Source organism: Sebastes umbrosus, chromosome 16 (genome assembly GCF_015220745.1).
Source record: "Sebastes umbrosus isolate fSebUmb1 chromosome 16, fSebUmb1.pri, whole genome shotgun sequence".
NCBI classification, from domain to species: domain Eukaryota; kingdom Metazoa; phylum Chordata; class Actinopteri; order Perciformes; family Sebastidae; genus Sebastes; species Sebastes umbrosus.
In genome coordinates, this window is record NC_051284.1 from 16144732 (window position 1) to 16170667 (window position 25936).

The 25936-nt window shown below is 42.3% G+C and overlaps 2 protein-coding genes and 1 long non-coding RNA gene across 4 annotated transcripts; 1 reads left to right on the forward strand and 2 right to left on the reverse strand.

The window, feature by feature from the left end:
* Positions 1–3842: 3842 nt before the first annotated feature.
* disp2 (dispatched homolog 2 (Drosophila)) lies at positions 3843–20593 on the forward strand. The gene is made up of 10 exons (XM_037746710.1): positions 3843–3982; positions 9313–9457; positions 9684–9961; positions 11033–11062; positions 11184–11307; positions 11899–12014; positions 13489–13604; positions 14371–14468; positions 14674–14832; positions 15849–20593. Exons 1-10 carry the CDS (start codon positions 3882–3884, stop codon positions 19143–19145), a joined length of 4464 nt encoding a protein of 1487 aa, XP_037602638.1. The 5' UTR covers positions 3843–3881; the 3' UTR covers positions 19146–20593.
* On the reverse strand, positions 3890–11904 carry LOC119474604. Of its 2 annotated transcripts, none has more exons than XR_005203596.1 (3): positions 11135–11904; positions 9038–9486; positions 3890–4026 (listed from the first exon to the last, which is right to left on the reverse strand). It is a non-coding gene; the product is annotated as an uncharacterized LOC119474604 (long non-coding RNA). The 2 variants fall into 2 exon arrangements; XR_005203597.1 differs by having other exon boundaries at positions 3971–4875.
* rpusd2 (RNA pseudouridine synthase domain containing 2) lies at positions 20579–25408 on the reverse strand. Its single transcript, XM_037746711.1, has 3 exons — positions 24693–25408; positions 23099–23395; positions 20579–22003 (listed from the first exon to the last, which is right to left on the reverse strand). Exons 1-3 carry the CDS (start codon positions 25356–25358, stop codon positions 21182–21184), a joined length of 1785 nt encoding a protein of 594 aa, XP_037602639.1. The 5' UTR covers positions 25359–25408; the 3' UTR covers positions 20579–21181.
* Positions 25409–25936: the final 528 nt, after the last annotated feature.

A 25936-nucleotide genomic window follows, 5' to 3' on the forward strand; every position in this document is an offset into this window, starting at 1 on the left:
ACGCGAGCGCGCATATGTAAGCGCGCATTGGATTCCGGCACGATAGATTTATACCTGTAAAAAGTTACAAACAGTCCCTTTAAGAAGAAATGCAATGGTAATAATAATAAACTAGATGTTTTATTTATAGCACAGACTCACAAAAAGGGGGGGAGTGGAGTGTGGGGAATGAATAAAAGTTCACATTTTCTTTATTTTTTCCCTTTTTTCAGGGCTGTTTTCAAAAAAGTTTACATTTTAAATTAAATTTTGATTACAATAATAAATAAAAAATATCTATAAATAGTATGCTGATTAATTTAATTAAAAAAATATAAGTTAATCATAGTCTTATAATGATTTTCAACATAAAACAATATATTTTTGTGGATTATTATGGAGAGACAGACATGTAGAGGACTGTCGTCACCTTCACAATCTGTCCAACAGGTGGCAGCAAAACACCTTCACACCCAAACACAGAAATTGATTTATTGCTAATCAGAAGAAGCACTATAACATATCAAATTTGCACAAGTTTACAGAAATCTACTTTTTGTCTCCACATGGTCTTTTTTTTCTATTTCCTGTTGTATCTTTATTTATCCAACTGTGTTTGTTTCACAGATCTGGAGGCAGCACTGAAGCTGTAATGAAGCGTTTCCCTTCTCTGGCAGAGATCTGCCACAGGAAATTACCATGGCTGTCACCTCAGTACCAGCCAGAAGCCAAACCCCCTCTCCTCAGCCTCTCATTATATATATGTGTGTGTGTGTGTGTTTGTGTGTCTGGTATCCAGTACGTGCCTGTCAGGCTGTGGATACGTGCATATTTGGGTGTGTGTGGCAGCTCCACAGTGTAAGTTAATCAGTGTGTGAAGTCAACAAGGCATTAGCCATGTCAGCTGCAACGCAGGCTGTTCACAAAACTCCATGCCAACCGTCAACACAGCGAGCCTTTGTTGAATCCGAGGACAACGTTGCATTAAAACAAACTTGAAGCATGAAGATCGTAAAGAAAGTCTATAAGCTCAAAGGTCCTCTTACTGGCTTTCAAGGCTCTCAGCTGCATCCTTTGAACATGAAGGATATAAACCCTCTCTCCATAGCAGCTCTGAATCAGTCAACCCATTCTTCTATGAATCAGTTTGGAACATCATGACTCACTGAAGCACTAATAGATATAAATTATGGAGATAGAAACAAAGATATACCCCCATCCACTCTCTCTGCTTCTCATTTAAAACCATGAAATAGGACTTTGATCTCTATCTCACACCCTCCTTTCCCCAAATCTTTGCCTTTCTTCCAATAAATCATTTCCTCCCTCCCCCCTCAAGGTGGCCCCTCAGACACAAAGACCCAGCAGATCCATGATTCATATTTATAACCAGAGCCAGACCAGCGGCCGCCTCATTAGCAGCGAGTCACACAGGTCTGCTGTGTCACCGTTTCTCCTTTCTTTTGTGCCGCTTGGCTTTGCCTATTAATAAAAAGCCCAAAGTCATATTCTCTTTTCCTTTCTTCCTTTTTTTATTCTTCTATTCTCACTTCTTCTCTGCATTATGTAAAAAAATAAAGCAATGTCTGCAATTTTTCTTGGGAAACACTAAAGCTTTTTGGCCCCTATAAATCAGTATCAAACTTTTTTCCCCGTTTTGTATTGCACTAAATTTCAGAGGGACATATTGTACATATTTAACTATGTAATGACTGAAGGCTTAGTCACAAGTAAGTATTTTGCATAAAATAAGATAATAATATGTGGTGCTTTTGTGTGATTCTTTGTGGAGAAACTCAGTTTGACAGATCTACTAATCGATTAGGTTCATAGGTGTTTGTTCTATAAATGGTTAAAGCAGCAGTGGGTAGAGTTGGAGCAAATATGATTAAAAAAGTTATTTTTATAAAACGGTCACTATATCCTGACAGTAGTGCTTGAGACAGGTAATCTGAAAAAGATCATGTTTCTCGGTGTCCTCCGGTGCTCCTAATGGCATCTGCAAGATTTCACAGACCGGAGGAAAACAACCAATCAGAGCCGAGCTGGAGCCTTGCTGTCTCTGAGCAGCTGTCAATCACTTGTAAACTCCGACCAAACGGTCAAACTAGGCAGCGCTGGTCAATTACGAATCAATATTCTGTTACTCTAATGACTATTTCTCTCCTCAAATGTTTTCAGAAACATCTTGTAGTCTACTGTTTAGCTGTAAAATGAGAAAGTTTGTGACCCGGCAGCCATGTTGAGATCAGTTGAGGAAATACCAAGCACCGCCCAGCCGGAGCACAGCCAATAGGAACGCTCTCTCTCTCTGAAATGACCTGTGATTGGCCTGAAAACAGAGCCATGAGGAGGTGCAGAAGTCTAGTTTTCTCTCAGAACACTTGAATTACAATATGCTGAAAGGTTATTATGGAATTTTTGCCCAATGACGCCAAAAATATTCTGCCTACTGCAGCTTTAATCGATCATTTACTAACACTTTATGGATCAGTTATAAGCATTAAGAACTTTTGTATTTGTGAAACATCCCTTTGATGCTCAACTTTTCTATTTGGCAATTATGCAGTAGTAATGTTAGTAAACTATTAATAAATGTATCCTCTCTCTCTAATGAGCCATCTAGTATGCAGCTTGATAAATCATTAATTAGGGTTTTTTTAATCCATCAAATCTGCTCTTGTACATGTTGTTGAAACATACTTGTTGGTCTAAGTGTTCCAGCCACTCAAAAGGATTTTTCACAACCTGGCAACCCAAAAGTTGTTCTTATATGAATGCCTTATAACTGATCTATAAAGCAGCTATTAATCATTAACAAAGCCACTAGTTACAACTTGTAAACCCTTTATAAATAGTTTTATTTGTCTTGCTAGAAACACAAATATTTTTTTGTCACTCTAATGCAACGAAACTTGATACTTAATTTGATCTCAGTCTCCTGCATATATTGATGGGTAGACCTATTGATCTAAATAAAGGACATTAGGCAAGGCAGCTTTATTTGTATAGCACATTTCAACAACAAGGCAATTCAAAGTGCTTTACATAAACATTCAAGAACATTGCGACAAAGTGCAAAAGAACATTAAGAAATAATTAAAACTGTTATAAAAACATTAAAGATTAGAAAATAAAAACAAGCTAAAAATAAAAGAGAATATAACACACAAGAGTAAAAGCTCTAGTGCAGTATACAGACACAAATACAAAAACACATACAGACAAAACAGCATTAACATAACAAACATACACTGCAAATACACAGATACAGACAGCTTGCTCACCATCTCCCACCCAGACCCCCCCATTAGCCCTCTACTGTTATACAAGAAAAATTAGATACAATGACCATATTTAAATCAATTAGCATAAAGAACAATTGCAACAGTTTGTCTTCAGTTTATATCTAGCACAAATAAACTGAGGATCATAAGTACACACAAATTAAAAACATGAGCAGGTTGTTTTAAGATGAGAAAATCATCAGCTGGAGCTCCCAATTAAGTGATTGTTTTAATTGAACACAGCAGCAGCGCTAGTCTGTTTACCTTCATAACGAACACACATCTGACCAGCATCTGTAGCTCCTGTCCGAGCCAATTAAGCGGCCACTGATGCGCCTCTGTGCGCTCCTCCAGCACCGCGGCCGGTTGGACAGCGACCCGGCAGCGTCCTCAGCATCACCGCGGCTCCGCCAATCAGCGCGCAGCTCGGGGCAGATTAACCCAAACAGCTCCGTTGGTGCTCTCCGTATAGTAGCAGCATCACAAACAGGCTCCTGATCATTGTGCACTCAGTCTGCACGGTACAGATGGGGACGGTTTGGTCAATCCAAAATAACAGGAAACTCACAATAGCCTTTTTTTCATATTTAGTTTTAAAGCTGAATCCGGTTGGAGATGGAGGCTTGCTCCATAATAGGAGGAGAAAGCACGGATGCGATAGTGATGGATGATTCTCCTCCAGATGAAAGGGGGATTCAGGAGGCTGCTTGCCAAAGGTGGGTTTTGCTGTTTTCTTGTCTGTGGATTTCTTTGATGCTTACTGTATAGAAAAATAAATGACATTTACAGTCGTGGCTAATTTTAACCCTCCTGCATGTGGCTGATGGGAGTATTGTTCATCCAGCTGTGTTAAATAGGATTATGCACAGGATATGATTTCTGCTATTGTTGATTTTTTTTTTCTATTATAAATGTCATTTCAACATTATTACAGCATTAATTCCTGATTATGTTGCACTGTTTGTACCAACCAAGACATGTTAATGTGCTGTTGTCAACTGTAATTGTAATCACATTTATTATGACTTAATCCAGGATATCACACTGTATATCACTAGTTTTGCACTACAAGAGCTAGCACTTTCAAGTCTTACATAATTTATCATCATATAAAGAAGTTTTATACTCTTATTTTTTGTTGCCTTAGACAGATATACAGTCTCTCGCTCACAGTTGCACTAGTTGACCTGTCTGTTCAGTGTCATCAACCTCCTGCTGGGTCACGGATGTCACCCTGTCACTCACTCTGCTGCATATATAAAAAAAAAAAATCAAACAGCCAAGGGGCTTCAAACATGAAAGTAAGGCTGGAAACAGCTGAGGCCTGCCACCCCCTTCAGCTCAGAAACAGGACACATGTTCTGTCCTCTCCTGGTTTGAAGGCAAACCCTTAATAACGCCCTACAGTAGCTCTCTTTTTAGGAAGGTTAATAGTTTGCCTCTTGCATACAGCCTGAGCTTTTGTCCTTTTTTTCCTTGTGTGTGTGTGTGTGTGTGCGTGTGTGTGTGTGTGTGTGTGTGTGTGTGTGTGTGAGTGTGTGTGATTGGCAGTTGAGGATATGTCTGAAGACATGACATTGACTGGCATCCAGAGCGTTGAAGAGACGTGCTGTATAAGGAAGAGAGACAGGGACATAAAGGCAGAAGGAGGAGAGAGTAGCAAGAGCTGACAGTCTTCGTCCTGTTAGATATCTTGTGATATCTTGTGATTCTCCTTGCTGGAGTCATTTGAATGCCTTAAAACCGTCCTCAATCACTATTCTTACACCAATAGATTAGTGCTTTGAAAGAAATAAAATTATTCTGATGAACAATTAAAGGGGCAATATGTAAGAATCAGAAATTACTTGTTAACAGTGACAACTGTGGCTGTTAAGTCAACGACAGTCAGCGTCCTGTTGCTCGCGCTTGTGCTCGCACTACGTAGACGCGAGCGAACATCGGTCAAAACAGTGAGACGACACACAAGACTGAACGTGATTGACAGCTATAACCACAATATGATTATATATTTCACATGCCAAGGCTTGGCTAATGTTGATCCTAGTTTTCCCCCTGACGTCGGTCGCATTCCTGTTTTGCCTGACAGGATTCACTACATATAACATTGTTTTTTTGTGAGTCCATGGAGTTTGTGTTGAGTCTGGGTTGGGTTGGAGGCTGGTTGTTTGTTGGCATCAGTGGACTCCATTTCTAACACAACGTTAGCTATGGTTGTACACTCTTAGCCATGTAAGCGGAGCTGAAAATAAAGGCACTCACGAGCGCGCATGACGTCACATCCGTTGGATTTTCCTGGAAAAAAATTAAAAGCAGTCTACAGGCTGATAGAGGAAACCCAGAAAGTCGTGCAAGGTCTCATATTTTAGGTTACAACGTGTTCACTCATTGGCAGTAAAAGAACAATTAAAAATGTTTATACATGTAAAAACTTACATACAGTCCCTTTAAAGTATATGTACATTTACTCAGGTATTGTACTGAAGCACACATTTGACGTACTTGTACTTAACTTTTGTAATGTACAAATTAAGATTTGACTAAATGAGGAGTTTATAAAATCTGACACTCTGTTGTAGATTAAACTAACAGTATGTAACATAGTAAAAGAGGACCTATTATGCTTATTTTCAGGTGCATACTTGTAATTTGGGTTTCTACTAGAACATGTTTACATGATTGGTCAACCGAACCAAACCTTTTGGACTCTGCTCCAGCTCCGCTCTAACTAGCTTTGTTTGAGAGCATGCCGAACTAGCTGTCATACCAAATGTGTTACTTGGTGACATCACCATGTTACGGAAGAAAAGGCAGGGCTTCAAGCAAGGCGTTTCAGGCAGTTCAGGAGCACTGTTTCTGTGGGGGAGAGGAACTCCCTTTGGCGTGGACTTTGGGCTTTGTAACTTTGCAGATCTTTTACATGCACAAAAATATATATAACACACTAAAGGAAAGGGAAAAAGCCCAAAAGCTTATTAGGTCCCCTTTAAAATTATCTCTACCAACCAACTACAACAGCAAAATGCTACATGCACAGTAATGCATCAGTAAGGATGATCTAATATACAATTGAGTAATACCCTCAGGGATCATTTTGTCTGCATTGATAATTTTTACTTTTGATACTTAAAGTACATTTTGCTGATAATACATTTAAACATTTAAATTGCAACAGAGTATTTTTACAGTGTGGCATTGCTACTTTTACGTAAATACTGCATACACTCGTCAGTTAAAACTGAAGTAGTAATACAACAACCCAGAAATAAACCATTGTGCAGGTTTCAGACTGATGTTGATTCAACTTTCCGGTCGTTTTGGAGGCTGTAGTTTGTAGTGCCGTTTAATTATAATACTTTATACTGCAAGGTGTTTCTAATATTTTGTTATATTTTCATGGTTGTTGGTATTAGACTGCATTCATTTAGCCAAGTGTACCAAATAAATCTGGAACTTTATGTAAAACTAAATGAGAACCACTTTTGTTTTACCTCGTTTTGATGTGTATCAGATGTATGAGCTCATTCTGACGTCAGCGGCCTTATTTTTATCAGGGCTGTGGGGAGCAGCTCGGTGACACCTTCCTGGATGTATTTTTGTATTCAGCCACTGAAATATTAATGAGTGTCACAAATTACTCTCCTCGTGTGTGCCTACGTTGGCCATGAAGAACCATCAAAGAGGAGTAATGGGCTAAATAATCTCTATCCTGAGCCCTGAACCCAGGCCCGGGTTACAGACTACCCCACTAATAATTTAGCATCTGGATGCATGGCCTTTAACACTGTTTCTATTGCTGTAGTATGATCAATTAGTAACAGTGTTGACTTCCAGATACTTTCCATGAGTGTATTTACTCACTCCAGCGCCTAAATAGGCTAAACAAGATGACAGACGCTTGCTATGTGCCTAAGAGCTGCTGAGTACACTGCGGGCTGTTCATTATTTAGATCATATTACAGATTTATTGTAACATGAAGACAAAATACGGAGGTTCAGTTCCTCGCTGAGCTCCAACGTTAATCCCTCTGCTACTGTATGCCAACAGACTACTCATCATCTGTGCGCCTTATTATGGGATGCAAATAAAACTGTGTGAGGTCACTTAGGCTCTGTTGACTTACTCTGTCGCCATGGTGACAAGGCAGGAAGTGCGGTTGCATCCAGTCTACTGTGGAAAAACAAGCATGTGGCAGACGACACAGACCTCACGGCCCCTTTGGACACAGTCAGAGCATTACTCAGTAGTTTATTTACTTTAGCTTCAATATAATGAGACTTTAAGACTTATTAAAATGAAATAAAGCTAAAATAAATGATCCTATCTGACTGGAAAGCAACACTGTGATCAGATTTAACCCCTCAATAGGTTGGAAAAATCATCTTCTATGTTGTTAATATTACATACACTGTACAGTATTCTCTGTATGAAGCTATGTGTTTACACTGAGAGAAATATTCAAACCCAAGACCCAGTGTTTTTATGGCAGCCCGACATGTTTACTATCTTTGAAAACTTTGAGATCTCCGCTTGAATTCAAACTAAAGTTCTGTATTTGTATTTCATTTTTGAGTGTTTTGGAATATGTTAAAGAGGGCCGATAATGCATTTGTGCTTTTTCCCCTTTCCTTTAGCGTGTTATATAGTTTTTGTGCATGTAAAGTGTCTGCAAAGTCGCAAAGCCAAAAATCCACACCAAAGGGAGTTACTCTCCCCCACAGAAACACTGCTCCTGAACTGCCTGAAATGCCTTGCTTGAACGTGGTGATGTCACCAAGTAATACATTTGCATAATACCTGCCTAGCGGCTAGTTTGGCACGTCCTCAAACAAAGCTAGTAAGAGCGGAGCTGGAATGGAGTCCGAAGAGTTTGGTTCGGTTGACCAATCAGAGCAGGCTTGGCTTTTCAACTAATATAATTGAATAGAAGAAGAGTCTACAGTTTTGCTATGAGGCTGTATTTAGGCATAACGCTAATGCTAACGTCAGCATGCTACCATGCTCACAATGATAATGGTAATGTTGAGCAAGTATAATGTTTATACCATGTTCACCATCTCAGTTTAGTGTGTTAGCATGCTAACACTTGCTAATTAGCACTAAACATGAAGCACAGCTGGAACACTGATGGGATTTCATTAGTTTTGCAGGTTGGTCATCAACCAAAGTACTGGAAATTGAAAAGATAAAGAAAATGTCAGGGGATCACCAAAGTTATTTCAGTTCATCCTGAGGGGAACATAAATGTCTGTACCAACTTTTCATGGCAATCTATCCAGTCAATTTCACTCAAAAGCACAAATGTCAACCTCATGGTGGTGCTAGTGGAAATATCACGGGATCACCAACTAGGATTCATCCACTGGGAACCATGCATGTGTATTCAATAGTTAGATTTCAATATGGGCCAACAAGTGGTGGTCCAACCCGCCATCTCTAGAGCTAGCTACTAGTGTGGCTAGAAATATATATTTTGCAGCCATTTGCTTGCAACATATAGTATAGTGTAGTAGGAATGAGAAAGGAATACATTACAAACTTAAAGGGAGAAGCGTATCATTACAAGCGTCACTCAACGGTTCTGCTGCCATTACCCATGAGTCATCACTCAGTGACATGTTATCCATCCTGCACAGCTATACCTACCTCTCTCATAATGGGGTCTGTGGCATGATGTGAAAATAGTCTCTCACTCTCTCTTTTTACGCTCCTTTCTTTTTTAATTGGGCCTCTTTACTTCCAGTGTGTTACCCAGAAATCTGTTACTTACCTCATTAGCTCCATTGGCCCGCTCAACTTTCCGTTAAATATGAGATGGAGCCAAGAATGCAGTCAAGAGCCTGACATGTGGGAGGGATGGATTGTTAAGATTTACAAACGTCTGACTGAACTTTTGCACCTTTAAAAAGAACTTTATTGCTCCTTTCTTTCTTGCTTACCTGTCAATCACTTCTCCCGTCCTGCAACCATATTTTCATATTTACCCTCTCGTCTCCTTTTCTCACCCATCTTTGTCTCCTCCTGTCTGTCTTCCCCTCTCCTCAGCGACATCCCGGCGTTGTCTCTGTGCCCTCCTGACAGCGAGTGTTCAGCCGAGGCCCAGTTGACAGTCATTCAGTGTGAAGGGGAGCTATGTGACAGCTGCAGCAGCCTCGGCAGACCCTCTTCCTCCTGCCAGCTCTATCACCAAGTATGCCTGAGCACCGACTGTACTGTGTGCTGTTTAGGATAGATATTTGGGGACTCATTAAAACAAAAAGGTTAGAAATAGAGGCAGGATTTGGGAGGCAGAGGCAACAATAATCAGTGTCACTCAAAAGGCTTGAACGATAGCAGAATCTGATATGGGAGGAGGAAAATATACTCTGTGATTTATATTCTGTTTATGAATTTTCTATCTTCCTTTTCCTCTTTAGGTCCCCCAGGGTCCTCAAGCTGGGGCCTACGATTCGCCACAGCCCCGGAAATGTCCCCATTGCAGCAATTACGGTCCAATCAAACCAAACACCTGCCGCGACTGTCACGCAAACACAACAGGCCCTCACGCTGAAGGAGGTGTCGTGGTGAAAGTGGGACATAGTCGTAGTTCTGCCCATCAGACGTCTCGTCACGGTGCGGTGAGATGTCATTGGCTGCACGGGTCGAATGAAAGCAGGACACAGAAACCGGCGCAGCGACATGTGGTCACAGTAAGGTGTGTTTAAAGGAATAGATGGATATTTTGGAAAAAAAAGCTTATTTGGTTTCTGACGGGGAGTTAGATGAGAAGATTTATGCAGGTTAGCTTAGCTTAGCATAAAGACTGGAAACGGGGAAACAGCTAGCCTGGCTCTGTCCAAAAGTAATAAATATGCCTACCAGCACCTATAAAGCTCACTAACTAACACGTTGTATCTTGTTTGTTTAATACCAGTGGGCTACCTCCGGGTCTGAGAAGTGAAGCCAATGCTGAAGAGCCTTAAACCTGCAGTCTTTCTAACAGCCAGCAGGGGGCGACTCCTCTGGTTGCAAAAAGAAGTCAGATTGTATAGAAGTCTATGAGAAAATGAGCCTACTTCTCACTTGATTTATTACCTCAGTAAACATTGTAAACATGAGTTTATGGTCTCAATCGCTAGTTTCAAGTCTTCTTCAATACAGCATGATGTTTATCTAGTTAATTATGGTCCCATTTAGAGTCAAATAGACCATAAAGCAGGGGATGCTTTATGGCGTGGCTACCTCGTGATTGACAGGTTGCTACCACCACGGCCATTGTCCGGTCTGGGAACTGTCCGGGTTTCATCTAACAACTTTAACCATTTCACAGTGTGTTTGCAGTTCATGAAAGTTAATTATAACCTTTTTGGTCCGCCTGAACATGTCCTATTCACAGTTTGGTTGCACTTAGCTCCACCCTCTTGTGTCACTTCTGGTGCCGATTTCAAGGCTTCAAAACCACAGTCCACAAACCAAAGGCGACTACGTCCATTTCTTATACACGGTCTATGTTTAATACGTACAAAATGAGTGTAAAAATGACAAGATGATGTTTTGGCTATATTTCCCTCATAAAACAGCAAACTGTTGTTTACATTTCGTTTTTGTATGGATTTAACAAACAAGATATAATGTGTTAATCAGAGGTGACGGTAGGTTTAATTTTTACTTTTAATCTTTACGCTAAGCTGAGCTAATCAACTGCTGGCTGTAGATTCATATTTAAGAAGCATTTTGTGTGGTATTCTTTTCAATTTACTATAACAACTTTCTCAACTATTAACAGGGATGGAGGACTCTACTGCATCCTTAGAAAGTAAGTAAATTCACTTTAAAAGCTCAGGTACTGCATGTCTCTCTCATTTTTATGATAATAATTATATTTTACCCAGTATCACTGACGTCTTCTTCTTCTTCTGTGGTTTTCTATTTGGCAGTTATTCCCAGGTGATAGTGGACTACCCGTTAGCGGTGATGGTGGGTTGTGCCGTGCTGCTGCTGGGATGCTCACTGGCCGGACTCTTGATTGGTCCACTGCCAGACTTCTCTGACCCGCTGCTGGTGAGTCTCAAACACCCACAGTCATACACACATAGAAAAGCGTACAGTGTCTAAAATGTAATCCTGACGTCTCCCTTGGTGCAGCATTTGTATATCTTCTGTCAAGTCTACAATACAAACGTCCCTCGCCACCTCGGGCTGAGTGTTAATTACTGTTTCTCTACTGACTCATGATCTCAGCCGTATCTATTTCCTTCAGTCTCATCTCAGATTCAATGAACTGCACTGAATGAGATCACCCTCGCTGTCATCTTAATTAAATCCATCATCTCACCTTTTCAGACGCAGGCTTACAGGATGAACACTGATTAAAACGTTATGAAGATGCAACATGTAAATCACAACAATGCACCATTAAACCAAAGAGATTTACATAAGAATGAAATATGATTGCTTTATATTGTAAGTGTGTCTTTCTTTTAAGATAACATCAAACACTCTTCTACTAATTTAGGCAACATTATAGGGTGCTTGTGATGCTGATTTATACAGTAAGCTGCTGCAGTGCATTGATGGGCGCCAGCGTCCACACTGTGTCTTTAGCTTTGATGTGCATTTGTGTGTGAATGTGTGTGTGTGCTCTTTCGTCAGGGTTTCGAGCCACGGGGAACATACATCGGAGTTCGCCAGTCCAGCTTGTCTGAGCTGCAGGGGAACACCGGCCCGGGGAGAAAACTGTCTCCTTTACCACAGCAGCTCAGTAAAAGGTCAGCAGAGAGATTCAGTAGAGTGCAGGCTTTCTACTCAGGAGGACTACACCACTGACCCAGGCACACAGATGCTTTACTAATAGATACGAGTTGTCATGCTGTGCATATAGGGTTGTTGAAACCTGTAAAACTGAGTTTTTGCTAGGGCTAATACCTATAACTGTCAAAATTCTCTGATTCTAGCTTCTTAAATGTGAATATTTTCTGGTTTCTTTACTCCCCTATGACAGTTAACTGAATATCTTTGAGTTGTGGACAAACCAAGACATTTGAGGACATCATCTTGAGCTTTTGGAAACACTGACTGACATTTTTCACCATTTTCTGACATTTTATAGATAAAAATACTAATCGATTAATCCAGAAAATAATCGTCAGATTAATCGACAATGAAAATCATTTCAGTCCTACTCAAAAGTACTCCGTTTACTGTCATAGTAGACAAAAGAAACCAGCAAAAAATCTAATTGAAAAACCTGAAATCAGGGATTTTTTTGGTGACTTGAATGTGACTTTGACTTGAATGATTATTTGATGAAAAAAAATGTCAGATTAATCGGCAATTAGAATAATTGGTACTTGCAGTCCTACTTGAAGCTCAAAAATTGGGTTTATTTTTTTTTGTTTTAACAGAAATCAGTGGATTACCTGCTTCCCTCCAACTTCCTGCCACTTGTCAAATAAAAACCTTTAATAAAATGCTGGAATAAACCAACTAACTAATCAATTAATCAAGAAAATAATTAATTGAATTAGTATTTATTAATTTAATAGACAATGAAAATATCGTTAATTGATGATTTTTTTTTAAAGAATACTGATATAAGAACATAACAAAAGTTTGTACAGTCAATAATGTTTTTATAAAATTATTTCATTTTATAATTTTTTTATTATAATATAAACAATGATCAAATTACCATAAGTAATTTAAAAAGGGTCACTTGTAGTGACAAACTGAGAATCATCCCCTCAGCTCTACAGTGCTTTTTAGCATCTTTTAGCTCTTTGTTTTGGTTTTCCGGCTTACGATTTTACTGTTTTGTTTCACTCTCACCGCTGTCATCAGTGTTTTCAGCAAAAGAAGTTCTAATAAACCCACTGTACACTACCTGCCCAGCACCAAACAACACACCGAAGAAGTCAACAACTAGCTGGTGAACAAAGTGGAACATTTAGAAGCAAAAGAGTCAGATATTGCCCTCAGAAGTTGGTAGGGACCAAAAACAGAGCTAAAAGAAAGGTGAAAAATTGGACTTACATTTGCCAGATGGCCAGAAACACAACTCCAAATGAATGTTGCTCCATGTCTGCTGGATGGTGTTGTGTTTACAGCTTGTTGCACTGCCCCCAAGTGGCCTAAAAAAACAATTAATGCAGGTTCAAAAAAATTATTCAATTGTGAGACTGATCAGTTTGAAACACGATGTTTAAATGAGGTTGAATAAGTGTATGCTTCTATCTGTGCTAGTTTTGACGGTGCTGCCAGCGGAGACGCGAGTGGCGGCCAGGACGCCCCCAGGCTTCGCATCAAGAGGATGCTGGCTAGAGACTCATCTCCAGACACGTTCCTCTGTGATGCTCCAGGTGAGTCAGTCCCGATCAGTTCATCCCTGTCAATAAACAGATGATAAATAAATCTCTCAAAGTTATAGTAACAATAAAAATACAACTGTAATCCTAATTGTAGATTTTTGAACATTTACGAAAGTAACACTGCTGGCTCCGGCATCCTCAGCAGAGCAGACAATGAAATGGCAATATTATTAAAACCATGTAAATGTGATGGGTGCCTATTCAGCAGTTGAGCAAGTTGCTTATATGCAAAAACTGTGAGATGTAGGCAAAGCCCTCCAGCTTGTTAGGGAATAATCAGCACTCCCAGCAAACTCATGAAAACAGTAGAGCAGAAAAAACAACAGTGACAGCTTATAGGTTGAATGCAAATTAACAAAAAATAGTGAGATCGTAAGAATACGTGAATAATAGCTTTTAGTGCAGCTTCAAAGAGAAAAGTTTGAATGCATTTCCTTGAGCAGGTTATCCCAGATTTATTTCTTTAAGCTCTACTTTGAAATAACGTGCTGGCAGATCAAAGACTACACATATACTTCGGTTTGCCTTATAAATACACAGAGAGCTCCATAAATGCATTTATTAGCAGTTCCAAGCCTTGAGGTTTTCACTTTATGATTTGAATTCAAACAGACGGGAGGATAGAAGACAAGACATTTGTTTAAAACTTAACTCTCGACAATAGTTTAACCATTCTGAGCATTTCTCACCAACCCAACGACGTGATGCTGGTCATCTTGTTCCTGTGTGTTGAATCCGTCTGTCTCTCTCCGTGCAGGCGAGCGTTTGGCTCAGATGGTGTTTCGATCAGAAAACTCGGCCAGTCTCTGGAGTCTGAAGGCCATCCACGCCATGTGTGAGATGGAGCAATCCAGGGTTCGCTCCGATCTACTCAGTCCTCCATCTCACCTTTGCTCCATTCGTCATCTCTTTAGTCATCGTCGTCTGTCAATCTCACTCCGTCTCCTCTCTAAAAGCACTACTTTATGCGCATTGCCTCATCTGAAATTAATTCCTTTTTCTGTGAATTTGTGTCAAAACTGGGCATGTGTTCAAGAGATCTTTCCCTCGTCTGATACAGATACGCTCCCAGGTTCAGTTCCAGGACTTGTGCCAGCAGCCTGTGAGGGGGGAGCCCGAGGGAGCGTCCAGAAGCGGCTGTTGTCCGAGCTGGTCTCTGGGGAACTACTTGGCTGTCCTCACTAATGCCTCCTGCTGCCTGAGCCTCACCTCCCACCAGGTTCTGTAGCTTTCTTCTCATAAAAAAACAAACAAAACGTAATTATAATTATGTTTTCATTAGTGTATAATCACCTGAAACTAAGAGTCGTCGGGTTTTCTTTAGCTTAGAATGAGCCCTTAATATCTACACAGGGAGCGGGTCATCTTCACGGAGTCCGCCATGTTGCTCCTCAATGTTTCTACAGTAGCCCAAAACGGACAAACCAAATACTGGCTCTAGAGAGAGCCTTTTTACGTTACCTGAAGGCCACCGTAGTTCCAGCCTGATATCACGCCAAAGTGTGTAACAGACTCGCCTGTCCGCCAGAGGACAGCTTGTCAGTGTCACGTTTTGCCCGGCAGAGATGTGAATGCCACAATAAGTGGTCTTTCTTACTTTATATACGACGTAACTAGCTCTGAAGTTAGACTTCCATCACTACACAACACTGAACCTTCATGCAGGCGTGTAATATTCACGTCTACGCGACACAAAATGTGACACGCTTTCTTCTAGTGTACAGGCAGGTCTATTACACACTTTGCCGTGAGGCTGGACTGGTAGTTCTCTGACATGCTTGTGAAACTTTGGTAACAGGAGCCGCAGAGTGTAAAACCGTGGTACCGCCAGCCATCGTCTGACTTCCATTGCTCCTAAAGTAGTGTTATTATGGTAAAGACGGCCTCTGAGCGAGGCGAACGGTGTTACCACGGTTTTGCACTCGGGTACTCAGCTGGTTGCAATCTGCAACCACACCACTAGATGTCAACAAATCCTACACACTGTAGCTTTAAGGAAAACAAATCCTTATTTGCTTTTTGTAAAGAGTTAGATCAGAAGATTGAGAGTGGGATTGATCTTCTCATCCAACTTTCTCCCAGAAAAAAAATAAGCCTATTTCCCAAAATATTAAACTTTTCCTTAAAGTTAAAGTTGATGATGCAGCTTTAAGGGAAAACACTTCATTATAACTAACTCTAGAGTGAACTGAATATGTTTTAGTTGTCTAAGGTTTTTTCCATTTACTCCCTTAGGTGTCTGAGTCTCTGAACCTTCTCCGGAAATGTGCTCCGTACTATCACGAAGGACATCTAGTGGAAGCCTGCGTCGAGAGACCCAAACACGGCGGCTGTTCCTCCGTCCCGTCCCGTTGTAAACAATCCCGTGTGGTGTTCCAAATCCTGCATTTCCTGGTAGATAAAGACTTCCTGAGCCCGCAGACTGTTGAATACCAAATCCCCACGCTGAAGTACAGCCTTCTGTTCTTACCCGTCGACAAGGGAGAACACATGATGGAGATGTACATGAGCAGTCTCGAAGGCAGGGATCTGACGTACAACAACACCACCATCACTGGCATGGACTTCGGCATCAAGCAGAAGCTTTTCAAGTATTACCTGGCAAGAGATTCAATCTACCCTGTGCTGGCGGTGGTGTCTCTTCTTTTCACTATGGCTCTTTATCTCCACTCTCTCTTCATAGTAGCATTATCTGTAATAGCAATCACAGGCTCCCTCCTGACCTCCTATTTCTTCTATAAAGTAGCATTTCGCCTGACGTTCTTCCCTCTGGTCAACCTCTCCGCTGCTCTTATTCTCTTGGGAAGCTGCTCCAATCAGGTTTTCATCTTTGCTGATTTCTGGAATCTGCAGCTATCCCAGAATCCCTCCGCCTCCCTGGAGAAGAGAGTAAACAGAGCTTTGCAGGAAGTCGGCTATTTGATTCTAGCGTCGGGGTTGACCTCCAGCGCGGCATTTTTCTCTGGTTATATCAGCAGCATCACAGCAATCAGATGTTTCTCTGTTTATCTAGGAACGGCCTCGTTTATCAGCTCAATCTTGGCACTAGTGTGGCTGCCGTGCGCTTTCGTTCTGCGCGAGCGCTACACAGAGGCGTCTGTAGCGGTGCAGGGATGGAAGCCGTGCTGCTCCAAAAACGCCGGCGGCTTCTGGGATACGAGCTCACGTAAGAGATGCCTCTTCACTCTCGGGCAGAAGCTGAGAGAATTAAAGAGAGGTCTCAGCGACACTTCCAATTTGTTGTTTCTGAAAATCCTGCCTTGCGGAGTGGTGAAGTTTAGGTACATCTGGGTGTGCTGGTTTGCAGTGCTCGCCGCGGGGGGCACGTACATGTCCTGCGTTGACCCGGGCATGAAGCTGCCCACCTTAGACAGCAGGGTCGCCCAGCTTTTCCGCTCCAGTCACCCGTTTGAAAGATACGACGCAGAGTATCGTCACATGTTTATGTTCGAGAGACAGAGGAACGGGGAGGATAAACCGGTTACGTTAATGCTCGTTTGGGGTGTCAAACCGACTGATAACGGGGATCACTTTAACCCCAACAGCAATGGCTCTTTGGTTCTGGACCCAGAATTTAACATGAGCCGACCAGACGCTCAGGTTTGGCTGAGGGACTTATGTGGACGGGTTCAGAACCAAAGCTTTTATTACCCTCCGTCACCTGAGGATAAAGATGTTATAACAGACAATATCTGCCTTGTGGATCAGCTAACACAGTGGGTGTCAGTCAGACGGTGCTCAGAGACTGATGACTCCCTCCATTTCTGCTGTAATGACATCCCTTTCCCCTACCCTCCCAGCGTTTTTGAGAACTGCCTCGGTATGATGCTGGCGGAGAGGTATGCTGAGGGCCATCTGGCCCACAGCGGAGGCCTGTTCTTCCAGCCAGATGGCAGTGTCGCTGCCCTCGTGTTGGCGTTCAAAACCACATACCTCTACAGCTTCAACTTCAGCAGAACCAGCCTTTTCTACAGAGAAATTCTGACGTGGTTTAACAGAGAAATATCAGGGGCACCACAAGGGCTGCAGAACGGCTGGTTCATCAGTCATCTGTCTCTTTTTGATCTACAACAAGCTTTAAGCTCAGAGAGTCTAGTAGTAGCTGGCTTCTCAATAGCTCTCACATTTGCTTTGCTCCTATTAACCACCTGGAATATACTACTGAGCGTATACGGGACTGTAGCTGTAGGAGGAAGTGTGTTTGTCACCATCGGCCTCCTTGTTCTTCTTGAATGGCAGCTGAGCGGCATCGAGGCTCTGTTTATATCAGCAGCAGCAGGGCTGTCCGTTGACTTTGTTGCCAACTACTGCATTTCCTACAGCTTGGCTCCTCATTCAGACAAAATTGGCAAAGTAGCACACTCGACCAAAAGGATGGGATGTCCCGTAGCAATAGTTTCTGGTGCATTTTTCTCCATGGGGATCATCATGTTGCCTGCCACCGTCTTGCTGTTCAGAAAACTGGGGATTTTCCTCTTTCTGGTGAAATGTGTAGCATGCGGATTTGCAACCTTCTTTTTCCAGTCCCTGTGCTGCTTTTTTGGACCCCAGAAAAACTGCGGAAGGATCGCACTGCCGTGTTTTTCGGACCACAACGATAGCGTGCTGTCCTCTTGCTCTGCGGCGGAGCCCGATTCCTCGTCTGCCAACGGGGCCTTTGGCAGATCTAGAGTGAGGAGGAGTTATGACAAAGAAGCAGGTGGCTACCTCTACCCCGACCAGCGTCAGCAGAGACAGAAACAGACCGGAGCGGGTGGAGGCGGGGGCCGAGGGCCGGAGCAGTACGAGCTGCAGCCATTGGCCTACCGCCTGAGCGACAGCTTTGAAAACAGCACGTGCACCAGTAAGCTGTCCAATCGGCCGTCTGTGCTCTCTGATGAGATTGAGTACTGTGGGAGGAACAGCATGGGTGGCGACAGTGAGGAGATGTGCAATCGTGAACCACCTCCAGCCCTCCAGACTTCATCTCCATACAGAGAAAACACCCTCCGGCCTCCAGGCCTGGCACAAGACGACGTAGCGAAGGACACGCTGCTGTGTAAAACATGCAGAGGTCAGTCTGGTGCACTGCAGCACTGGAGCAACACATCCTTCTCCTCATCCTCCAGCATAGAGGACACCATCATCAGCCACACGCTGGAGACCATTGACCAGCCGTCTCTCTGCAAAGACGACCCAACCACAGAGGACAGCCACCATCTCCATCCCCACCACTCCAATAAAGGGCACCTCTCCTCCCAGTCTCAGAGCTCCTGCGAGGGTCTGGAGGACTCTAATGAAACATGCCTGAGTGACATTGAACCAGGGCCTTCCAACACGCAGCAAAACGAAGGAGAAGAAGAGGCTCAGTTACAACCAGGACATCTGAACGGGAAGAGAGACACACTTCGTCTCTCGCTGAAAGAAACAGTTTATGAGACTAGTAAAGGGCGCATCAGTCAGAGTGACGAAATCGTCATCTTGCCCAACAGTAAGCCGGACCTGCCGGACGTTTGGATAAAGAGAGATGGACAACGGGAGGATGCATGTTGAGCAAATCAAACACTGTGCTTACACATGCGTATAGAAACTACTAAAGGGAGCTGTTACTTTTGTGTAATACTCAAAGGAAATATAAGCCAACTGCAAATGTAACACGTGACAGCATGTTTGTCCGATGTTGCTGCTAAGGTTGTCACAGTGTTACAGGGTCAGAGCATGACGTGTCTCTTCAGCAACAGGTCGAATCAAAGCATGACTTGTTACAACTTTTGAGACAGAAGACAATGAAAGATGAAGCTTTCTTACAAACAAAAACATCAAGTACCGCACCTGCTGCTGCAGTTTACTTTGTGCCTGGAACTTTTTAACATCTGCACAGACTGGGTTATAACAAAATACAGCGTGCAGCCGCTGGCCTTTCTCCACGCTGGAGTCGACCTCAATGAGCCATATACATTCATGGACTTCTGAATATTAAAAGATAAATGTGAGATATACAGAGCTGCATTGAGTAGCAAACTCTCACTTAACTATTAATCAGCTGGTTTTGCACTTTGTGGCGATAATATGTACAGTATGTCCTTTGTGACCATGACGTAGAAAGCTATAATGTGTCATTTGTAGTGTCATGGCTTTGTTTGCATTTTGTGTTTCACTGTCAAATTAGCTGTTTATTCCAGTGTCAGTGCCAAAACAACGTAATGTTTACTTACTGTACTAAAAGGCAAAAAAGGGGTTTCTAACACAGATACAACACTATATGTGGGTTTATACACTGTTGGCGAATTAAGGTGCGTACTACTCCAGGACACATGGATGTCAGTGTATGTCTCAGCCTTTAAAAAGGAGGAAGAGGAAGTTGTAATTTATATTTCTAAAGCAGTAGTTGCACCGTCACTGCTTCAACAGCTAACAATTTGTACATAGACCTTGCTGCAGCACTGTTGAACATCTAAAAGGAACAGAAAGCCTTTATTTACACCCCTCCCCACAGCTGAGATGTCACATCAGCTGTTTTTATGTGCAAATAACAATATTTATGACATGAACAGCATGTGCCAAATGTCTTTCAACAGGTTGTTTCAGACGCTGAAACAACTGAAACTGTGTGTTTTGTGCAAAGAGTGTGTCCTTTAAAAAAATAAGAGGTGTGTCTATGGTCGTTAATATGATTTTAAAGTATATAATAAAAAAGGTGTAAGAGGTGCAGTGATGGTGGTTCAGCACAAAGACCTGGACAAGAAGAAACTTACAGCGCTATTTTCAAGCTTTCTCTTTGGAAGAAGTGTTTGCTTTTGACATCTTGACTGTATAATCACAATTCTTCAACGAGCCTTCATTTTAAAAATCACTCAGCAGAATAAATAACCTGCCTTAGAGACGAATGAAATTAATCACAGGCTTTCTAAGAACTTAAGGTCACCACCACTATTATTTACAGGTGTCGATGTTAATTTTTCACAAAACTGAAATAAAATAAAACATTTATTTTTCCTGCAGACTGGCTTTTAATTTATTTCAAATCTTGGTTGGGTTACTGGGCAGATTACAGGCTTAAAGGATGAAATAAAATCATTAAAAATCAGTTTCTTGATATTAAAAAGGTCCAATGTGTAGGATTTAGGGGGATCCATTGGCAGAAATGGAATATAATATTCATAACGTAATGTAACGTAACGTTTTCATTAGTGTTTAATCACTTGAAACTAAGAATCATTGTGTTTTTGTTAGCTTACAGTAGAATGAGCCCTTCATATCTACATAGGGTGCTGGTCCTCTACACGGATGTATCTTGCAGTCTGCAACCACACCACTAGATGTCGCCAAATCCTACACACTGTACCTTTAAAAGAAAGTAAAACAAGAAAGAATACAATGCCATTTTATATTTCTATTTTACAGCTTGGAGCCAACAGAAAACATATTTCTACATTCAGCATATGCTAAGACAATTTAGCATTTGCCTCACAGAAAAATCAAAACTGCCTCAGAGCAAAACCTCTTAAAGGATTTCTGATCATACTTTTTTAATGTCTGAAAAAAATAAAAAACATGCATGATGGCAGTAACCTAAACGCCATCAGCGGTCAGCTCCAATCAGTCTCGACCCAGTCCTCTTTGGCCCAATCGGGTAAAGGTGTAGAATATTCAAAGTCGGGTCCTTTGTAGCGTAAAGCGTGGAGATACATGATGAGCTCCTTCTCTGTGGGATCTGGTCGTACTAGCTTACACTCACTGCACAGGTGGTCTTTAGTCTCTGAAGGAGTTGTTGCTTCGGTCTGTTTTCCATTTGATTTGTCGGGTTGAGATTTGAGTGAGCTGCTGTTACCGTTTGGGTCTGTGCAGCCCTGATTCACCTTATCCACTGTCTCATTGCTTGAGCTGCAACCTGTCGGCACCTGCGTGTCGATCTGATGACTCTCTCCACTTTTGTTAGGTTCAGAGGTGTCATCTGAGTTATCCACTTTCTCAGACGTTTTGTTTTTCTCTACATCTTGTTCACTCCCTATCCCATCACCCGGGATATCCAGCAGGTGAAGACTTTCCTGAGAGCGATGTTCCTCAACCAGAGCCTGCAGCAGCTCCTCGGTACTCTTCCCCACCTCTCCCCCCTTCCCCCTGTGAGGACCCCAGGCTGACGACCCATAGATGGGATCATTGAGAATGGGGAAGCCCAGGTACTGGAGGTGGACTCTGATCTGGTGTGTGCGGCCGGTCAGGGGCAAACAGCGGACCACGCTGGTTTTTCCATTAAAGCTAATCCTGTGGAAGACGGTTCTGCACTCCTTACCCTTCGGGTCGACTCGGCAGAGGCCGACTTTAAAGGACACGACAAGGATGGGCTCCTCGCAGATCAGCTCCTCCTCTGGAAACTCCCCCTCTACTCTGCACACGTACTCCTTTTCAAGCTGTAAGAAGGCACAAAAGTATATTTTTGAGAATGCTAGGGCAAGTGCACTTCTGATGCATAATGGGAAGTATTAAGGATGGGCTTTTATTGTTGTAGTCTGAGTAACGTGACGTCATATCCGTTCTGTATCCGTCAACCAAAACAAACCACAGTTGGCCGACCCGAGAAAGCAGAAAAACTGCGAAGAGTCTGCATGGATACGACCTGCACACTCACATTTTAAATCCATAGTGGTAAATGCTACACACATACAGTAAAGTATGGAAACACTTTGGGTTTCACACATTGTAGGAAAAGCAGAGCTAGACATGATGGCTAAAGCTGCGTGCTAACTCTGTCATGGACAGGAAATGGTATTGTATTGCGGTAACGTGCGGTCAAGCCAGCCGTCACTCATCTCCGTGTTCAAATCGGCCGATGCTACAACTGTAGAGCACCCATATACTGACATTTATGTTGGAGTTGACCATGGATGTATAAAGAGAACGGAGCTGACCGTAAGAGCTAGAGACAGACTTGGAGAAGTTAGCGGAAGTATACACGTGTGACTACGTCCGGTTTTCAAAATAAGGTGTTAATAAAGGGAACTGTATATACAAAATACATATAAGGAAATAAGATTAATTTGATTATAGATTATATTCACCAGAAGTATAAAACATTACATGTACCTTATAAAGTAAAAAGAAAATAACAATTCTTTGATTTTTGGGTTGCTGGAAAAAAAAAAATCTATGAATAATTTCTGACAATGACTGATATATTTGACTTCAGGACATCTCTGACTACATACATGCTGGAAATCAAACATTTCAATGTATTAATTTAGATATTTTCCAAAGTAAAAGTCCCTAGAAGTGTATGATTCAACTTTTTCCCATGTCTAGTGTTAAAAAAAGATTAAAAATCACTATAAATCGTAATATTGAATCGCAATACTTATCGCATCGGGAGATAGGTGTATAGTCCCAGCCCTAGTAAGTATGACAGAAGCTAAAGAATAACACCACAGAAATCTTAGCACTATTGTCTAAACCCACTGCCAACGTCAGTGGTTGTACCGCGGATTTAACCATCCCCGTCCTGAACGTACCTGTCTGTCTCTCACCAACTGGTCCAGTTTCTTTGACGTCTCCAGCGTCCTGGCAAACAGCAGCACTCCAGAGGTGAGCCTGTCCAGTCTGTGGACCGTGTGGAGCTCAGAGATGCCCCGCTCTTTTCCCAGGATGAAAATCACCGTGTTGTGGCGGAAGCGGCCGCAGGGATGGACCGGCATGGAGGGGGGCTTGTTGACCACAAGCACTTCACCATCATCCACCAGAACGTCCAGGGGTCTGCCGACTACAGGCGGCTCGTGGCGATGCACGGTGTTCGTCATGAGGTCATTATTCTGTGGATAACCGGGGAGATTTAAACGCGTTGCCACAATGATAAAATAGAAACTTGTCACCAAAGAGCATTCAGCGTCAGGTGACTGTTTCTCTAACATGTTTTTAATCCATCAGATTTCAGTGTCAGGATTTGGGTTAGTTACATCTTTAATGAGAGATATGGTTGTTAAACTTCAGGCTCTACTTCTGCCATGTGACAAAGTAGGGCTGGGCAATATGGCCAAATCACAATATAGTAATTTCATATCTTGATAACAATATATATCACGATATAGCATGTTTTCTGGTAATTCAATAAATAAATAAATAAATAGTCTATATGATATAACCACATGGTAAAGCCTATTTTTATATACTCCTGTGTGAATTAAATACTTGACAAATGAAAAGTACTGAGTAGTTTCTCATTTAAAAGGGACTGTTTGTAACTTTTTACAAGTATAAATCACCGGGTAGGTGTCCCATGCGCGCGCGCATATGCACGCTCGGTAGTTTTGGTCTCCAGGGCCGGAGTCTCTGCTGTACTCGGCTCCTCTGCCTGCCTACTTGCCTTCACTCAGCTCGCTCCACCTCACGTGCATGCGCGCACACTACACACTGCAGAAGACTTCGTAGCTCTGAGAATATCTAGTGAATGTACAGTTGACGTTTGTGCAGAAATAACTGCTGCAGCTCCTCCAGACCAACAGAGGTTTTCCGTGTCTTGTGAAGTGACGGGGCTCCGGAGAGAGAAACCTTATCGTCTCCGACCGGGTGCCGGTGTCTCCCTCCGGCCGCGGTCAGGAGGCTGAGGCAGGAAAAGCCAACACTAGGATCAGCAGTGATTCATGGAGAGACCTTCGTCTGGTCAGCTAACATTACTGCCAAGCAGGTGAAATACAGAGTGATATTGTGGGTTTTTTTCTGACGTGTGTCGCCTCACTGTGTTGAGCGATGCTCGTTCATGTCTATGTAGAGCGAGCACAAGCGCGAACCCGACGCTGTCTTTCGCTGACTTAACGGCCACAGGTGTCGCTGTTAACAAGCATTTCTGAAAGTTACAAACAGTCCCTTTAAATGAACAATTGCAGCTGGAACAAAGCTGTTCCTGTAGCATTTTGTTTTACACCTGTAAAGTGCGTAAAAAGTGCAAAATAAATAAACAATAAACAAACCTGCAGACCTACTAATCACTATATAGTAACTGTTTTTCTTTGATTTCTGATTTAAATTTGAGTTATTCTGTCAGTAAGTCATACTTGCATAATGATAACACTGGCACCTCTCAGACATAAAAGCACACTTGTTGACACTGACCCTGAGCACCACAGACAGGTCCTCCACAGGTGTGTCGTTGAGCCGGATGCGCCCCTCTCCTGCAGCCCTCTGGTAGTACTCGATGGACTCACACCTGAACTCAGTCTCGAACACCTCCAGCAGGCTCTTCCCGATCCACCGCCCTTTGCAGTACGTCTTGAAGTCGTAGTAGTACGGGTACACTTTGCGCAGGCCACCTTCAAAGTAGTAGGAGGCCTCGTCGAAGTGCTGCTGGCTGAAGGAGACTCCCTGGTTCTTCCTCTGCGGAGGAGGGATGTACCTCTCACCGGGACGGAGCTGCTGCTTCTTCCCTCCGGCTCCTCTCCGCCTCTTGCCTCGGACACTCGTCTCAGCTTCAGCCGGCTCGTCGCTTTTTCTTTTGCTAGTTTCTGTGGCCTCTTTGTTTGTGTGTTGTTTCTCCGCAGACACCGGGCTGTTTACCTGCTCCGGTGTTGCTATGGTGCTAGTAGCTGCCTGCTCCATCGCCCAGCTGCTCTGTTGACACCGTGGAGAACAAAAGGGACGATTCAGAGGAGAATTAACGGAATAAAACGACGTAAAGTGGCGTTGTGTTTTATTAAATACACGCCTATTAATTCCCACTTGAGCCGAGGATAAGAAAGACAGTAAACAACCTCTAACAGACACCGACACACCCACGTGCATCGCTTACTAGCTTTTAGAGGTCCTTTTCTCGCTACATGCAGCACAGTGATGACGTCATTATGTAGTCCAATTAGTCCAACGTGTAGTCCAACCGAAAAGGCTGTGGAAGGACTTGAGTAGATTCATTATTGATAATATTGACCCTGATTGTATTCTATGTCTAGAGAACGTTTTGTTTGGTTTCCATAAAGGTAACAGTAAAATCAAAGAACATTATATTATTAATCTGATTATTCTCTACATAAATCCAAATTTAGTAAATCTAAACCTTCATTTTTAGTATTTTAATATGAAATCACACAAAACAAAATTTATCTAAATGTATTTATGTATCTATTTATCTAAATGTTTATTTTCCCTGGTTTTGTACTTGTAAGCTGTTTATCCCCTGGCATCTGTTATTTTGTCTTGTTGTTCCTTTTACAGTTTTGCACGTCTTTGTAATTGAACCTGTACGACCAGTTTGTGAAATAAAGGCAATAAAACAAAAAGAAAAAACAAGGAAAAAAAAAAAGTGTAGTCCAACCCGTCAAACCTTGCTGTTTCTTCTTCATTTTCTTTGTCCTTAAGGGCAAATC

What these genes read in the sequence shown, in the direction of transcription:
- disp2 (XM_037746710.1), top strand. Translation starts at nt 3,882, where the DNA reads ATGGAGGCTTGCTCCATAATAGGAGGAGAAAGCACGGATGCGATAGTG. An exon ending in CGACATGTGGTCACAGTAAG is followed by an intron (nt 9,962 to 11,032) that starts GTGTGTTTAAAG and finishes AACTATTAACAG; the next exon opens with GGATGGAGGACTCTACTGCA. An exon ending in GTTCCTCTGTGATGCTCCAG is followed by an intron (nt 13,605 to 14,370) that starts GTGAGTCAGTCC and finishes CTCTCCGTGCAG; the next exon opens with GCGAGCGTTTGGCTCAGATG.
- rpusd2 (XM_037746711.1), bottom strand. Translation starts at nt 25,358, where the DNA reads ATGCACGTGGGTGTGTCGGTGTCTGTTAGAGGTTGTTTACTGTCTTTC. An exon ending in ACCTGTCTGTGGTGCTCAGG is followed by an intron (nt 23,396 to 24,692) that starts GTCAGTGTCAAC and finishes GGTTATCCACAG; the next exon opens with AATAATGACCTCATGACGAA. An exon ending in AGTTGGTGAGAGACAGACAG is followed by an intron (nt 22,004 to 23,098) that starts GTACGTTCAGGA and finishes GCCTTCTTACAG; the next exon opens with CTTGAAAAGGAGTACGTGTG.